The sequence below is a fragment of the Corvus hawaiiensis genome, chromosome 26, assembly GCF_020740725.1.
Source record: "Corvus hawaiiensis isolate bCorHaw1 chromosome 26, bCorHaw1.pri.cur, whole genome shotgun sequence".
NCBI classification, from domain to species: Eukaryota; Metazoa; Chordata; class Aves; order Passeriformes; family Corvidae; genus Corvus; species Corvus hawaiiensis.
The window spans coordinates 14,087,644-14,105,949 of record NC_063238.1 but is presented as its reverse complement, the minus strand read 5'-3'; the positions used below and the strand labels follow the sequence as shown (position 1 = coordinate 14,105,949).

At 37.7% G+C, this 18,306-nt stretch overlaps 1 protein-coding gene across 4 annotated transcripts in view; it reads right to left on the bottom strand.

The window, feature by feature from the left end:
• ZFHX4 (zinc finger homeobox 4) overlaps positions 1–18,306 on the bottom strand; it is a 149,417-nt gene that overhangs the window by 105,117 nt on the left and 25,994 nt on the right. For 3 of the 4 annotated variants that reach the window (XM_048287246.1, XM_048287247.1, XM_048287248.1), the window contains exons 2-3: positions 18,065–18,306; positions 16,454–16,956 (exon numbers count right to left, since the gene is read on the bottom strand). The exon at positions 18,065–18,306 is cut by the window's right edge and continues 2,382 nt beyond it. In XM_048287246.1, coding sequence (XP_048143203.1) covers positions 16,454–16,956; positions 18,065–18,306 — 745 coding nt within the window. The remainder of the gene's footprint in view (positions 1–16,453; positions 16,957–18,064) is intronic. The other variant, XM_048287249.1, reaches the window with a different exon arrangement.

Genomic DNA, 18,306 nt, shown 5'->3' with positions numbered 1-18,306 from the left:
TACATCTATCATGTGAAAGGTAGAAGAGCACAGTCTTCAGAGAAGTCTCAAGTGAGTCCTAGATGATGGTGTCAACAAAATCTCCATCCTTGAAACAAGACCTAAAATTGTCTCCAAGAGTAATTATTGTTAATGCTCCCAGCCCAGTTAGCTGAAATCAGCTGTCATTAGTTTGGTTATGCTGCAAACCACCATCAAGACTTTTTCCTTGCTTTCAAATGAAAAAATTTCCTTTCAAATTACATTGAGCCAACACCCAGGATGGGCCTTTTACCAATGATGTGTTAATCTTGTGATCTGTGAGTCTGAAAAAGGAGCTTCATAGCACGTGGGAAATTTCCAGCTTTTCAGCAGAATGCTGGCACTTGTTTTTAGCTCTCATAGGCCTTGAGAAGTCAGACCTTCAAACTGAAATGCTATTATGTATGGAAAAGCTATTATAGGAAAAATGTAAGACATTTCTAAAATATATTAGTCACAAACTACAGCAATGTTTTTCCCCCCTTAATATTACTAGGGCTTGGCTTGGTACATGCAACCATATGAAAAAAAGAGTATTGATACAGTTAGAGAGCACCCTACAAATTTCTAACATATTTTTCCTAATGCAAAATATGCAGGAGGTTCAAAATGCATGATAATTTCCTATGGGATAGTCAGCATACCTGGTTTTCTCTCTTTATTACTTAAAATAACACAGCCAACTCTAGCTCAAGACAATAAAACTTTTATCCCACTCATCCCAGATAATCAGAAATATGTACCTGAAAATGTACATAAACACATTCATACACAAGAGAAAGTGGAAAAGAATGTTATTGGCAGAAAAGAAGAAAAATATAAAGGAGTCTAGGGCTTGGCAAGAATGAAATTGGGCTTAGCACTGCAAAAATCCAGGTGCAAGTGTCACTGTGAAAAAAAGACATGTAGAGATCTTGGTAGAGGCAGGAAGAAGAAGAATGTGGTGAGGTTGTAAACAATGTCTGTGTGTGCAACTGAGGTTGAAAAGAGTAAACCACAAGGCACGGATGACACTATGCACACTCCTGAGGGAGTTGGCATTTTGGAGTGAAATTCCAAGCTCCGGGCAAGAGAGGAAATGTTTCTCACAGGTTGGGGCCTTTTAGGGTGGAGGCTTTCTGGTTTTAAATAGTAGCTGCTTAAAAAATGCTCCCAAATGTGGAACAAATTAGGAGGAGAAATGGGCTGTAAATGAGGTATCCTAGTGTGTATGCTCACCCACAAAGTATGTTATGGTTATCAAAACCCTGTAACCTGGTTTGATCTGTAAAAGATATTTAGGAGGTGGATTTTATTAGATCAACTCACACTCTGTATCAAACAGGGAGACTGCTTCCATGAGAGGGAAAACACTCCCAAATTCAAATCCACTCCTCTTTTACACATCCTCATTGCAGAGCAGTCTCTCTGACTCTGCCTTTGTGACTAGCCTTTTATCTAGAGCACCAGAAACAAATGGAAAAGCCCTAGAAATAAACTTTGGGAGAAAAACAGAAACAGTAACCATCAATTTCAGCAAGAAATTACCCAAATAACAGGACTTTTTGAACTGGATAATTTCTCACAGTAGTGACAAACCACAGTAGTCAAACCACAGGAGAGCCATGTCTCAGTCAATTGACAGAGTTAAGAAACAGTGTCGTTCTGGAAAACTTCTCTATCCTTGGAGTAATACTACTGAGATCAGCAATACTACAACAAAGTTGGATTTGGCCTACATTCTTCCCATCTCTTTCCTCTCATCACCATTTTAATAGGAAACAAACAATGTTTTTAAAGCTTCAAACAAATTCTACAGAGGATAAAAACCAGCAAAACCCCTGTATTTTTCCTGAATCTTTGCAAATATTTAGATTTTTGCTTAACAGTATGACCTATCTCACACTAAAGAAACTTCACAGACTCTGCTCGTGCCACTGGCAGCTGCGAATCTTATCTTTTTGGCACAGTGTGGAAATAATGGTCACCAAAAACTAAATGCTGGATGAAAAGTAGGGGGATGGGGTGCGTGAATGAGAGCCTCGTGTATGTTTTAGCACTGAAAAAGAACAACTGGTGCTTGGAAAGAACTGTGGTAGTTCATCAAGCCCAGAACACAGTGACACAGCCCAGGAAGGCTCTCTGCAAGGTGAGCACAAGAAAAATGAAACCTACCTGAGAAGGGGATCAAAATACAGGACTGCAGTCAGACCCTACAGCTTGTGACAGCAGCCACTGCCTTTCTGTAGCAGATAAAAAGGTTTCTGCAGTCGCCAGCATCCCCCTGAGCTGGCTCTGCCTGGGAGCTCCCCACGTCTCCCTGTGCAGCAGGCATTTCACTCTCATCACAGACACACTTACATGTACTTGCTACTGCCCTTGCCGGTCCTTCTCCTGACACAGCTCCTGCGTGGCATGCGCTGGGAAGGACAGAGCACACACAGCTGACTCCCTGCCAGCCGGGGACTCCCTGACACAGGCTGAACAACCCTGCCCTCCCCCACCGCAGGGAGCTTGCGTCAGATCTCCAGTTTCTTTTTGCCCCATTAATGGCAGAAAGGGAGCTGAGCCAAAATCAGAGAGGGCTGTCCTGTGACTGTGTGTTTGTCATACGTTTCCTTGTTTCAAGTTTTCTCCAATGACTAATAGCGTCTTTAAGTGTTTCAAACAAAAGTAAGCTATTCTAAGATGGAAATTGTTGGACATAGTGAGAAACATTTAGAAGCATTTCTTTTTATGGTGGTATAGGAAATAAAAAAGGAAAAAAACCATTTACATACTTTAATTTTTCCAGAAAAGGGAGGGGGAAGAATGTAAGCATTTCAAACCTAATTTTGTGAAAAAAATATTCAGTGATCTGCTGCCAAGATAGTGCCTCTTTTGCTTTAACTAATTAGCACTATTACAGGGTTCAGTAGTGACATTTCAGCAGTAATTGATCCTCTGATACAATTTTTGTGTATTTCAAACTAGCCAATACATCCAGCCAAGAAGGCTGTGCAATGATGGAGGCTGGCAGTCAGCACAGAGGAGACGGTCACTCATGAGCGTGACCTTGGATCCTGGGATGCTAAACACACACCACCAAGAGGAGCCACTAGGACTCAGTATTCTGGAAAATCAGACCCCTAATCACTCTGCTTTTACCACTTTCTACTGCCAGGCAGCACAGCTAATTTAAATTCAGGTAGTGAGTGTCCTAAACTTGTGTTTGTATATACTCACACAGGGAATTAGAACTTCCTGGCTTGCTCTGAAATTAGTATTTCATTTCAAATTTTGTGCTGACTTGGTGGGGAGGGTATTTGGCATCATATTTTCACATTACTTCCCACTACACGCAGGGTAACATAGTTACTATATATATATATATATTTTTTTTTCTAAACCCTAATGTGAAAGGTTTTAATGTCAAGCGGCATGAAGGCCAGAACAACCTAAAAGTCAACATAGCTCCCACAGTATGACTTCAACCACAACAGACATCCCATCTGTATTTCATGGTATACCTTAATAACAATCAATAATACATTAAAGTTAGCACTGAACAGCATGAAAAGAGCACACTACAAAGAGTCAATTGCAGTTCTGCCTCAGCCTTGTAGTCCACATGCAGAAACAGCATCTTCTATTTTGCATCAGTAAATAAATATCTGGGGCAAATATTTGCAGACAGATGGTTAATTAGCTATTTCTGTTCTTCAGGCTCAGCAAATAGTTAACTGCCTACAGAGGTTTGCACCCCAAGCCACTGGGTATAGCAATACATGTGGGAAAGCAACCAGAAGCAGCTATCTGAAGAGACAGGCAATGTGACATGGGTGCAAGGGGATGCATCTTTCTCTCACTCTCATAATATTAGGGGGAAATTAATTACTCCATGGGTTAATTCAGAGCTGGAGTTTTTTCCACTAAGCTGGCTATGCAGAAGCAGCCTAACCACTTAATGTAGGCACTTAACAGAAGGGCAAAAAAGTCATGGATTAAAAACTGTCAGAGACAGAAAACAAGCTACATGAACTAACGGGGCATTTAACAGAACAAAAGTTACCTCTGAGTCTTCTAACAGAAAACTAGGACTGTTCTTACAGAAGTCATAAATGAACTCATGACAGTCAAGACCAGCCAAAGAACTGTGAGAAATGCCAGATAGTTTTAAAGCTAGCTGAGCATGCAGCAGAAACTCAGTATTGATGGATAAATCGAAGAAAATGTATATTAGAAGGAATACTTTGAACCAATCAAACATGTTACTGGTGTCTAAGTTAAGTGTAACCACTCTCGGACACTTCGGCATCAGTTTGAAGGGGCGGTGTGGGAAGAAGCATGTAATGAAAGGCAACATATTTCCAGCACAGAATGCAATAGGATTTGTTTAAAGCAGATTATATTTTTGGATGCACCAGGCATGGGACAGTAAGATCATACAGTTCCACTGAGAACAGTGTGTTCAGTTCTGAAATATCTGTGTATCTCCAGAAAAATTTAACAGCAGTAGAAGGAGTTCAGAGATCAGTGATGGGATTAGCAGAAATGTGGAAAAACTTCCACTAAAAGCAACACTGAATGGATTGAAATTTTTTGTGTAAATAGAAGAGAGACATGATAAAAAGACCATAAAGTAATCACAAAGATTATTGTGAAGTTATAAAGATTATGTAAAAAATCATAAATCAAGTAAGAACACATGATCTTTTTCATTCTATTAACCAGATGAATAAAAACAAACAAAACTTTATAAATTAGTAACAGAAAATTTTAAAAGCCAAAAAAAATGTTTATATGCAGGTTAAATTAACCTGTGGAACCCCTTCCCACTGCATGTGATTGAGCCAAAACTTCACTTTATAAACTGATTTGATGTCTATATACCTGTAAAGCTACCCAAAGACAATTTCGGGGGAAAAAAAAATACTTGAATTCATATGATGTTAATTCATTGTCAAATACAGAGGACATATGAAAAGAACAAGAATTTTCCTGTATAAGCAACGTTATTCTATATTCGCCCATGAAATTTTTTTTTTTTTTTGGTCTGCTTTGCTCTGAGAAGCCATTGTTGTTAGGCAGTCTGTAGCAAAGAGATTAGATAAAGTGGACTAATGGTATAATTTGCTGTGATAGGACAAGGATTGCATACTTGGCCTATTAATGTGTCTTTGCTTTTAAAATAACATTCTTTTCTGTTATGGACAGCCACTGCGAGAAATGTACTTAACTAACTTTATTTGCAATGGAGTATTTTTCATTAGGACAGGTTAGAAAGATATCTCATGATTAAGTGACTCAGAAAGAGCCCCAAAGAAGAAAGAAATATTCTTTACACCCAGACTGAATCCTGATAATTTCAGCCCTAAAAGTGTCTATAAGAAAATTATAAGTAACTGGGACAAGGAAATTAGAAGAATAATGGAAATCCAATCTTTACTACAGCAGACACTAACATATATGTTAGTGTACAGCATTATAGAAGATGTACAGCATTATAGAAGATGACAGTAGCAGCCTAGGATATATATGGACACACATAGTTTTAAAGAAAAAGAAAAAGAAAAAGAAAAAAAGAAAAAAAAAGAAAAGAAAAGAAAAAAAGAAAAGAAAAGAAAAGAAAAGAAAAGAAAAGAAAAGAAAAGAAAAGAAAAGAAAAGAAAAGAAAAGAAAAGAAAAGAAAAGAAAAGAAAAGAAAAGAAAAGAAAAGAAAAGAAAAGAAAAGAAAAGAAAAGAAAAGAAAAGAAAGAAAAGAAAAAAGAAGAAAAGAAAAGAAAAGAAAGAAAAGAAAAAAGAAAAGAAAAGAAAAGAAAGAAAAGAAAAAAGAAAAGAAAAGAAAAGAAAAGAAAAGAAAAGAAAAGAAAAGAAAAGAAAAGAAAAGAAAAGAAAAGAAAAGAAAAGAAAAGAAAAGAAAGGAAAAGAAAAGAAAAGAAAAGAAAAGAAAAGAAAAGAAAAGAAAAGAAAAGAAAAGGAAAAGAAAAGAAAAGATACCCTAGCAATACTTCTTGTGTCCAGGTCCTACATGTAACATGTAGAGTCAGAAATGATCCCATAAACCTATTTTTGCTTTTCAAGAAAAAAAAAAAGGCCAAAAAAAAAAATTCGAAGTGACTACAGAGTGTCTGAGAAAGGATTTGCTCTTTCTCAAAAATACTTGTAAGCAGTCCTAATGACTCGATACAAAGACTTTCATTCCTTGAGTTCTATAAGTCACAGAAATTCGAGTGTTGCAAAGATATTGCTGAAGCCTGACACACTACAAAACACACCAGTGGAGGTAGGAACCAAGAGACAGAGAACATTGACAGCATATCCAAGTCATCATGACCTATGAGACTACCTTAGTAAATCAAAAAGTGACAAAGGATGTCCACAGCCTAGGTACAACACCTATTACTGAGATGCATCTGCAAGAGATGGGTGGACCCAAAGGACTAACAATACAGCAGTGGTTTTAAATCTGCCCAAACTCTAGGTCAGAAATTTGGAAAAATTAGTCCTAAACTATTTTCTGTGGCCTGTGATCTTTGTCATCTGAGAGCTGACTTCAGAAGATCCTGTCCTGATATATCCCAGCAGGATTTCAGCTTCCTCCTGGGTCAAGATTTTGAGTCACAGAAGTTCCTGAACAAATAAGGACATAAGGTTTTCAGAAACACTTGCAGTTTGGACTCATTTTTTTCCACCAGCTTCATTCTTCCTAATTTCCAGTCATTCATTAGCTGCTTACATATCTGCAAATGCCAAAGGGTGTTTCCAAAATAGTAACATCTAGATATTAAAGCTGTCTCATTTCAGTAGTAAAGCAAGCCTTTTTCCATGCTCTCATCACTAGCACACAAAGAACAAGAATACCAAGATCCTCCTTAGACTTTGTTTCATTGTTCTAGTTGTAAAAATATCAAGTTTCTGGTCATTCACTGTTTACTCAATTAGAGAATGTTAGTATTTTTTTCCTCAATCTATTTCCCATGGAGCAAGTTTTTGTCTAGGTTACACAGAAAATAAGAACACTGTTGTCTGAATGGTATGAAGCTGCATCAGGGGAACTTCAGATTGGACAGTACGAAAAGGTTCTTTGCTGAGAGAGTGGTTGGTCACTGGAACAAGCTTCCCAGGGAAGTGGTCACAGCAGCAATCCTGTCAGAGTTCAAGGAGCATCTAGATGACACTCTTAGTCATATAGTTTAGTTTTAGGTAGTCTTGTGAAGAGCATGAAGTTTGAATCAATAATCCATGTGAGTCCCTTCCAACTCCAGGCATTCTGATTCCATGATTCTGTGAATAAGAAGTGCCATTCCTGCTCCTTTACCAATAGGAGCTTTCAATTTAGGATAAGGATAATATCCATCATAGCTGTTATGATACTTGAGCCTCTTGCAACATTTTAGGATTTTCCATGGAAAACCTCTTCCTTTTTAATAAAGTTGTTTGGAGACAACTGACCTCCCTCACCCAAGGATTGCTATAGATCCAAACACAAGCTTATGATGCCAATGGAAAAATTCCGTATGTGCCCAACAACTTTAAAATGAAGAGATATAGACCTTTGGAACTGCCTGATAAAGTTCTGGTAAGAAGAGTTTCCAGTGTTGTCCTTTGTTTTAAAAGGGTCATCTTGAACTTTCTCTGACTAAGGGTAATCTAGTTTTCTGTTAAAGGCTGGGGTACAAACTCTCCCAGAACAGCAGATTCTGTGCTGTCTTTATGAGTAAAGGCGGCTCTATGGTTCTTTTCTCCAGGAGCACTGCGAGGAAGTAGTGCATGTTCTTCATCTTTGAGAGAGTTTACAAGGGAGAACAGAGACTGCAGATAAACACCCTCTTTGGGCAGAACCCTGAATACTGTCCCTATATGCTATGCTTTCTGCACACAATCCAGGAATAAACCAGTAGTTATACAGTCATGTATTTTACACATGTGAATCATATTTTGATTAATACTCTAAGATAACAATTTTAAATAGAAAAGAATCACATTTTTTGTTGTGGTTTGATTAATACTCTAGGGTAACAATTTTAAATAGAAAGAAATCACATTTTTTGTTAGGCAACCCTGGTGGTCAAACATCCACTTTTGGAAGGAGTGTAGTACATTACCATGCATAGCTCCCATTAGCGATATGTTTCCTACTCATGCATATAACCAAGGAGTATTGCTCATACTCCTTGTATATGACAAAAGCTTTTTTTTCTGTTATTGTAACTGCTACTGCAGTAGGATGCCCAAGGCATGGGAATCTGCACACTTTATCATTCAAGGACTACCTTTGCTCAATTTTTGTTTTCTTCAATACCCCTTGCCTTTAAAAGCTAAGGATTATTCTAATGCCTTCCTTCCCACCGGGAGAGTAGAACATAGAGTTTCCCCCGAGGCTATGGTGCACAATATGCTGTGTATCTGTCTGCTGCAGTACTGAAGGGTTGGCACCTTCTGCTCCAGACCAAGGGGGTCATTTCTATGACATCCTCCTTCATAGCTGTCCACAAAGCAAAGGTCTTGAAGTTCTTAGCAAAGCTTCACTTTTTTTTATATATCAGCATGAGGTTGTATAATCATCAGTCTGCACTATCTGCCTGTATTAAGTACACCAGTCTAACAGGCAAACCATCAGGACCGAAAAATATTACCAGCCACCACTTGTAATTTATGTTTTATCAACATAAAGCCCCTACTCACATTTAATGTAATTAATACCTATTCCCTGTTGTACCATATTACATTTTGCCCACAAACATAAACATGGAAGTTTACCCAAGAAAATATGTCTCCTGCATTGTGCCCAATTCTTGCTGAAATCAACAGAAATTGCATTACTTAGCATTTCACACCAGCATCTTCACTATCCTTTCTCATCCTTTTCTGTTCCAGTAGTACCCCAAAGGAGAGAAAAAGAAGAAATGCAGAAAATTAATTTGTCTATCTAGCAAGATAGATATATAGAGAGCAAACACAGTCTCAAGGGCTGTGTGTCAAACAGCTCAAATCTCAGTTCTGTACATATGAGGTCTGTAAGTTCTTACTCCCATTAACTCTCCTATAAAATCACAATTCTGGCATTTTGTCTGGATGGACTAATAAATGCATAGACCAAGGGAAAGTTTCTTCTAGATAACTTAGCAAAAACAATAGCAAAGCTGAATTACACATATCCATGTCTAAATATAACTTTCCTGTCATGTCTCACTCTTTTTTTCTTTTTTCCTGCTCATTCTTAAGTATGTGGAAGAGAGCGTGGAGAAAAATCTCACCTGGGAGAGTCTGGCAAACTAATTACAATTTTAGAAAAGACACCTGTAGTGAGTTGCATAATATCAGCTAAAATCTCCTAAGGGTAACAAGAAAATCTATGTTGCAAGGGCAGGAGGGAGTGGCTGCTAAATCCATAGCTGCAATCTATTAATGCACACATACATATGCACTCACACTGACATAATACTCTTACATACACTATACACTGCATCTCTACTTCGAATCTCAGTCAGAGATAATTACATATTTCTCTTAATGTCAGAATGAAAAAACTCCAGGCACAAAAAATAGCTGTTATACAGCCATTTTGTGTGTTGAGCATACTGAATAAATGAGGCTGATCCTCTCTCTGCTGCTTTGGCTCTCCTCCTTGCTCACTTTTCCTGCTCCGCAAGAGGACCTACTAGCTCAGGCTCCACTGGGCAGGCTGCACACTGCAAGCAGTCTGGTACAGTCTCCTTTCCAAGAGCAGCCTCACACACCCTTACCCAGGACAGTGCAAAGACTGGGATTCTGGACAGCATTTCAATGGAAGAACATGAGGATTCTTTAAACCATGATTTCAGAACACCTCCCTGTTTCAGCAGTGTACCTTAAGCTGAATACAAAATATGGTATTTTTTAACAAGGACCATTATGTAGGACAATCCGAGAGACAGACATCTGAATATCAAATTAAATGTACATAAAATATAATGTAAAAATGTTTTCTCTACTGTTTTATTTTAAATTTATCATAAAAAATAATAGTTCTGAAATTGCTGTTTTACCAGCCAGCAATAATTTTTTGTTAGTTTGGGGTTTTTTGGGGTTTTTTAATAAATGTTCTTGTCTATAGTGTACAAGTACATATAAGCATATACATTACTTATAGCTATGGCTACACAACGTATGTACAGCTGTGACTACACAGTGCGTTCTGTGAACACTGCTTTCTCTTTATACATGTAAGCACAACAGCATAATCTGAATTACAGTAACTAAAACTTGAAGTGGAAATTAAATTTCATTAAACATTTAAAACCTTAAGTGAACATAAATCTCAAAGGACTATAAAAATTGAAATACCTTCTATTCTCTATATGAGGCTTGTGTTGAGGAACAAATTAGAATAACTTTTATCACTGAAAATAGTTTTCTTCTAAACAAACAAGAATAACATCAAGCAAAGCTTGGTTTGGCTCCTCAGGTGTGCAGACATATTCCAATTTCCTTTCCACAATGATTTTTATGCAAATCAATGCTGCACAATCTCCTGACCTCTTTTACTATCATACTGGGACAATGACAGTTAAATAATTGGACTGGCATACACGTAGGATATTTGATTTTATATTAAAAAGTTAGTGCAAGACAACTGAAATGAAAAGAATGTGACTTTCTGTTAATTCCAGGCTGATCAAGTACCAACATTTCATGCCAAACAGAGTAAAGCAAATAAAGTAATTTGGGCTGTTAGTCCATTCGTCCCCATATGCATATACTTCACACCCCCCTCAGTTGTTAATTCCTAACAACAATGCTTTCATCCAGAACAAGGATAATGAGAAAAAACCAAGCAGTGTTCCTTGGGGAACTGTTACACTAAAAGTTACCTAAGGACTAAATCCCACTTGTGCCTCCTGCACGTGATAAAGATGAGCAAAGCATTCAATATTCCTGGCTGATTTAAAACCTAAATATGCAAACAGCATTATGGAATCCAGACAGACTATTCTGCTTCACTGATGACAGATGCAGAAAAAAAGCTGGTCTGATTAAGCTTTTGACTTTGAACCAGCAGAGAAGTGGACACCTCACTTTAAAAAAAGCAATGCAGAGCCCCAGCTGAAGAGCAGGTGCTGCACGGTATTTGCCCTTCCTGGAGAGGATGCTAGCTAGCAGGACCAAGCAGCTGACCATGAAAATTCTTGGCCCTAAGTGACCCAAGAACAGATTATAAATCCATCCTATAAAATATAGTAAAAGCCCCGTTTGTTCTTCCACCCTTTCAGTATGTGATGTTATACATTTGTGATTATCTCATTTTATTGGGCTCTTTAGAAAGCTGTTTATGATCATTTGCGGACAAAACAAAGGCTCATTGTAAACTCTCCTTTAAATAAGTTGGAAGGTCAATATGAAACAAAGGGCACCACTTTCATAACTGCTTACATGCAAACTATGCTTGTGTGTGTAATATTACAACGCATTTCAGCAAAGGGATAGAGTCCTAGCTAATTACAAAGCTAACATATAATAGTATTGCATTAGCAGCCCAAGAAATTCCTATTGAATTGCATACATCTGAAAATAGAAAGACGTGCTTGTGCTGAAACTTAATTATCTTGGCAAAAACTGTGAGGGCTTGATTCTCAGAAGACATAAACACAAAGCTCTGCTTTACACTCCCAAGGATCTAATTCTTTGTTTATTCAGACAACTTCCATCAGATAAAACTTACCATTTGGATTGACTAATTTGCCTTCTAATTTATAGTATCTACAGCTAAGTAACACAATTACTGCTTGGTTTGTGAGTAGGGAAAAGAATACTTCTGATTTACAAATACAAGGTCTGAAAGAGACAATCGGTGTGCCCTGCCAGGTTAAAAAAGTTAATGCTGTTGCATTCCACCCTAGGCAAAGAAGACAAACCTTTTTCAAGGACAGGTCTGACTGAAATGCTTTTTTATGGGTTCAAAGTAAAACATTATGGTGAAAAAATGAATACAGCTTTGTTTGTTTCTTGAGTCATCGTTAGCAATAGGCATAAGGGTATTCTGGTTTTGAGCCCATATGGAAAGACCATCAACACTTTCTGCTTCTGGGTCCTTTGCCAAAATACCCTATCCCACATGCCTTTTACCTTAAAACATAAAAGAAAAGGTGTTGTTCTGGTCAAATAAAGAAATAATTTTTACTAGCATACGTCTAATGTTAAAGCTGCCTAAATCCTGCCAAAGACATTACGACACCATCTGCAAAACAGATTTTCATTAAATTGATCAGTTTAAAGTTAAGCAGCTAGGCAGATGATGCTTTTGAGCTAACCTTTAACCTTTAACCTTCTTAAACTGAAATCAGGTCACTCCTTTTGGGTAATATCTTTGCCACTTGAGAACATGGGAGGTAAAGTGATCTACCAAAATTTAAAAATCATAGCATTAAAAAAATCATAGCATTTAAAAGTCATAGTGTTGTGGATCAGTATTTTGTCAATAAAGGGAAAACCAAGGCAGTTCTCGCTCAGCTGAGTATTAGTCTGCTAACTGCTGCCTGTTACTTTCTCTGAGCTCCTAAATAGTTGCATACACAATGTAAACTGCAGTAAATATACAATATAAAAGCAATGACTATTGAAGGTATTATCAGGTAATTGAATAATATTTTTGATAGACTAACTTCAAATATTTATTTGTGATTAGAAATTGATCGTCATTCCGTTATTTGGTTAAGTAAATTTTCTTTTCAGCCATCTCAGTTTACTTCACAAAAAGGCTACCCTATACTTATTTATTTATTAATATAAGTATTTGGAAACTATTTTATGAGCACAGGACATGATATATGCAGTTCCCTGAATCAAAAGCTATTTGACTAAGCTACAAAATGGCTGCCTTAAGAGCAGTTCCAGCTATATGTATTTTACATCCACAGAGACAGATCACCATCCTGCCTCAGCTTCCCAAATCTGCAGAAGCTGAATGCTTCCTCTTGCAGAATGGAAATGCAGTCTCTTGCTATAGAAGCTTTCTCTGTTTACATGTGGAGTCACTGAATGCTTCTTGATGGATGCTGCCAAGAACTTGCAACTATTCTGTGGTTTAATTTGCTAATATCAAGCTCCACAATTCCAAAAGTAAGTCTTTGGGAAATTCATTGAGGCCAAGCTGAGTTCACTCAGGGTAAGGCCGTCTTTGTTCTGGTTCCTAGCAGCCACATTACCAACACCATTTGAATACTGCACTTCTGTAAGGAACAACCAGGCCATTTCTTCTTTAAATAACTTAGAAAACAGCTAAAGGTTCCACTTTGCCACATTTAGAATCTAACTCTAAAAGTGACATTTCCGTACTGCCTAAAATTATACAGCTTCAGAAGAGAAGCTCTGATGTTCATGGTCGCTTTAAAAGCTATGACTATGAAAAGAAACCCTTTTATTCCATCAATAGTTAAGCACAGGGAGAAAAATCAAGCTGTTACGGCAACATTTATAAAAGAAAATTCACAAAACAATAACATCTAAATAAATATAAATGACTACTAAAGGAAAACTTTGAGGTACTTGACAAAGCAAAGGAACAAAGTCACAGATTCTTTTTCTGTGCTTTCAGATGGTTTTAGTATTAAACTTTTTATTGCCAAACCATATTCACAGCACCTTAATTTTAAAGGAGTTAAGAGGAGATGTTTGAATATAAACACAATTCATGAATATTCTATATCGCTCCCAAGGCATGTATCTATTATTCATACAAATTAATGTTATTTTTTTCCTTAGGTGCTCTAGAAGTTTATCTGATGTATCAAGAGAAAAAAAGTTTACAACTCTCTTGGTGTCAACAGCTTCACCAAGACCTGACAAAACTATCAAGCTGCTAGCAGATAACAGACTTTCAAAACCATATTTATTTCCACCTTGAGGCCTGAATGTACGCTTAAAACTAAGAGTAAAGTTTTCTGGGTGATGTACAAAGGCATGACATTCTGTTATAGAGCACACACGTCCAGAACATTTTGGTCATTTGGGACACATAGTAACACTTCATACCAACCCCAAATCTTAAAAAATAATACTAATATTCCAATTGATATTTGAAATGTGACATCACTTTCCTTCAAATTAACCTTAAAATGAAATTATATAAAAATAGTGTATGCGTGCGTATATGCTATCTGCTTTCTGAGAGTCATTAAACCTAGTGAAGTTCAAATTTCCAAGCTTCTCTAAGAAGTCATGAGGGACAGAAAATTTTAAAAAGCTAAGATACTCACTAGCAATCCTAGGGACAAGTCCTTTAAAAATACATCCGTCAGCAGAGTTGGAACCCTATGGTTAGTAGCCAGACACTTTCAACTGTCCTACTTAGGCCATGAAGCCTAGAGGGTATCTGGGAGTTTGTGGATTCCGTTTCCACTGGGATGCCCTCAGCTGATTCAAGGACTGAGCTCCAAAGGCTAGTGATGGTCCCTCACTGTGTATGATAGCTGCACTACACAGGTGCTACTGAACTGCTCCATCTAACAAACCAGGATCTGGCAAAGAAGCAGATTCAGCAGCAGGACGTTCTTAGTGATGAGGGCCAAGAGCTGATACTCTCTCCCACAGCATCCCATATCAAATATTTTGTAGGACATGCTGCAAACCCAAACATATTTGATGAAGGTTTCTCTAAGGGATCAGGCTGAGTGAGTGAAGAGACAGTACTGTTTTAGGTAGATAGTTTGTGTACCTTGTGACTATAGTTTTTTTTAAAAAATTAGCAGCTGGCATCTTATTTTCAACAGTCTCAGAAGCTTTGGCAGTGAAGAAGAGCTATCTGAGAGAAGCCTTCTGCCTTCCCTTCTCCTACTCCATCATTCCTAACTGTGGCACCATTTGCAGTAGTATTTCTTTGAATGGTGCCATTATAAAACAAATAATTGAAATAACACAGGTTAACACTCCAAAAAACTGACGGGGACCAAAAATTTTTTTTTAAAAAAGACCCCTGACTTAGAGTGTGGCTGCACAGTGTAAAAGGAGGGAGCAAAGAATAGCTTCAGAGATGAATGGAAGCAGGAACTTCTAAAGGGAGTTTTGCTGCTGAAGAAGGCTAACTGTGTCACTAGAATCTCAGCTCTTTTTGTACTTTTTGTAACAGGATGGTGGGTGTTAAAAAAAAAGAAAAGCAAAAAATATCACCCTCTAGAATTAAGGAAAAATGCAATCTAAATGAAATTAAATCTAATTAAATTAGCAGAGCAGCCAGCACTGTGGGACAGTATAATAGACCAAAACTTGTGTTACTGCCATTTTTGCTCACAGCAGATACACCAAGGTTGCAACAATCAGGTTATAAAATGAAAATCTATGTTTCTGCCTGTGCAGCGTGTGTTAGCTCAGACCAACCATTTGAACATGGTTGAATACCAGAAGAATGTTATTTCTTGCTTAAACTAGAGGTCTGCTGAGACTTTTCTGTATTTGTTCTGGATGTAGAGGTTTTCAACATGATTAGAAAACCAGCATAGTTGCTGTAATCAGCAGATGACTCCTGATAGTTTAGTTATCACAGATTTCTAGTATAAATCAATAGATAACACTTGCAAAATGGATTTTCTAATCATATTTAGAGCTTGTTACAGTGACTAATGGTTTGCAATATTTTCTGAATTTTTATATCCCCTAGACAAAAGAAGTTTTGAATAAGTTACAAAGTTATTCATCTTGGAAATGAATGTGTTATATTTTGTACATGAACCAAGACAATCAAGCCAATCCAGTAAACACACTGCAGAAAATAAGTTACCCCATAATTAGGGTTTGGAAAAAGTCATGACAAGTTGTGTAATAAATGGTATTCATCACTCCCACATATTCATTATATCCACATAGTTTTTTCCAGTAAAGATAAAAATATAGTTGCCATTCTACTAACATACTTATCTACACCACACCCTTTCATGTTTGTGAAAAATCATTACTGGTTTGGAAAAGAAGAGCAGACAAAAGGATGACAGTGCTTACTTTTGAATATCCTTTGTAATAATGTGGCATAGTGCATGTGCTTACTGAAAATACCAATGTAAAATAACTTGGCTGTGATACATTATGGTTGCAAACAGATACATATGCCAGAAAGTGATCTCCTTTCCCTATGCACAGTATGGAAAAATCATCATTTTCCATAATCTCTCTCAATCTTCTGATCAAAATGTAATGGACAAAGTCTGAAAAGGTTATGAGAGATGTAAAACACCTCTAGTCATTTATTACACGAGAACTTTTAAAAAAACCCCAACTTATGGACCCTGTGTTTGCAGAAAGTGCATCCTAAATGACCCCCAGGTGACTCAGCAGCACTCATCTGTAGCACTCCTCCCTGATGAACCTGCAGTTTTTGTTTGACTATATGCATGTTCAATAAACATTTACTCTCCTAATTATTCGAAGTCCTGTTTGATGAGCACTGAAAGGGTTAATTTCCCAGCCTACTTGGTGCTGGCTGGAGGTGCTGTCACAGACTTACCTTGTAGAGTTTCAGGGCTGCCTCATGCCTGTGATTGGTAGTATGTAAGCGCAATTTATCCACGCTGTTGGTGTAATAGTCACAGGCGTTACATTTTAGGTGAACTGGGTTGCCAATGGCAATACACTTCAGCCTCCACTCATTAGTTTTGCCGCCTTCTTTAATGTGAGCCACCAGCTGATATTTCTGCATATGTTTGTCAGTCTTGCAGTGGAGCTGGAAGTTCGCTTTGAGCTGAGTGTTGTAGTTACAGAGCTTGCACTGGTAGATGTCTCCAATTACAGCCCTCCACTCCTCTTCGGGGAGTGAGCGCTCGCTGCTCACATGCACACTTAGGGCCTCCAGGCTGTCAGAGGTGAATTTGTTGCAAACAGCACACTGGAATAGCTTCAGCGCTGGGTCACTGATATAAGGTGACAGCTCTCCTGCAGTAAGGAGGGACAGGTCATCACCCATTAGCTGACCACTGGCAAGCCGGATTTCAGGCGGCAGCTCATTATTTACTACAGGAAAAAAAAATTAAAAGGGAAAGTAGAGACCAGCAAGCACAGCACACACAAAGGAATCTGTAAAATAAAGCCTTGACAAGGAGTTTGCTTTCTCTAGAGCTTAAACTATAAAAAGCTGTAATAGGATTGAATCAGGATCAATTACAATCATCCCTTTCAACTTCTAAATTCCCTCATCAGATAGCTTTAATTACTCCTACTGGGCATGATGTCATTCTGGAATTTGTATTTTCAAAGGCATGAAAGTTGATCAATAAAATAACAAAACAGCAATGCTTTTGTAACTTAAAAGGCAAGATTAACTTACACAGCACTAATTGTAGTTTTGTTATATCCTTTAAATGATGCTAGAGGTAGGTCAATATATATATGTATATCTACAATACAGTAATTAGGTTAAGAATATCTATACTAACTTAGCCACTTTTGGTACCAGATCTCAGCATTCCTAATTTTAAAATATACCCAGTGAACAACATGGGTACAATTTAGGTACGTCAAAAGGAAACATTACAAATTAACAAACTTTGAGAACTCTTTTTAGTACAAGTCTGTACCATTAGGTAACAGATTCACAGTACACTACTCACACGTGAGCATTTGATTCCAATTTGCACTTCTCTTACACTTGGAATACAGACAATTTGCTAACTATAAAGGGGCATTGTCAGGTAAAAAAGAAAAGATTGCATTCTTGCTGGAAAATGTTGACCTATTCAGATAATTAAAAACTGAAGAAAACAGAGCTGTCTTTATCTTTTCTAGTTTGTTAATTTGATAGCACCTCATTATGTGATCAATTAATTTCATTCTCTACCTGTGGACCCTGCACACATGGGTGGAGGAGAGAAAAATGGGATTGCAAGGATGCAACCATGTCAGGGGGCCAAAGTAGAGGCAGGTGAAACTCCTTAACCTCTTTCTGGTTGAACTTACAATGCTCCCATCACTCCTGCAACTATTACCTAGTATATGACTAATTTAGCTTTTATAGACAGAACTCGATGCAAGATGACGAACGAAACAACAGGTTTTTGTCTTCCACTGCAGCTCTGGTAATCGTAAGTGACAAACTACCTCAAGAAGACAAAGAGATACTGACCAAGTCCCGGTGCCAAAGCTGCAGCTGTTGCTGGATCAAGCTGGAATGGATTGATCATCATCTGCGGGTCTGCTGGGTTCTCCAGTTTCATTCCAGTCAGGCCTATGTTCTGGGCTAGGTAGTACTGGTAGAGCTCTGCCTCGGCGGGCGCAAGGCCTAAGTGCAGGTTGTGCTGGATCTGTTTCATGTTCTGCTGCAAGAGCATCATGTTATGCATGTGCTTCTCACTGGTCATGTGAATG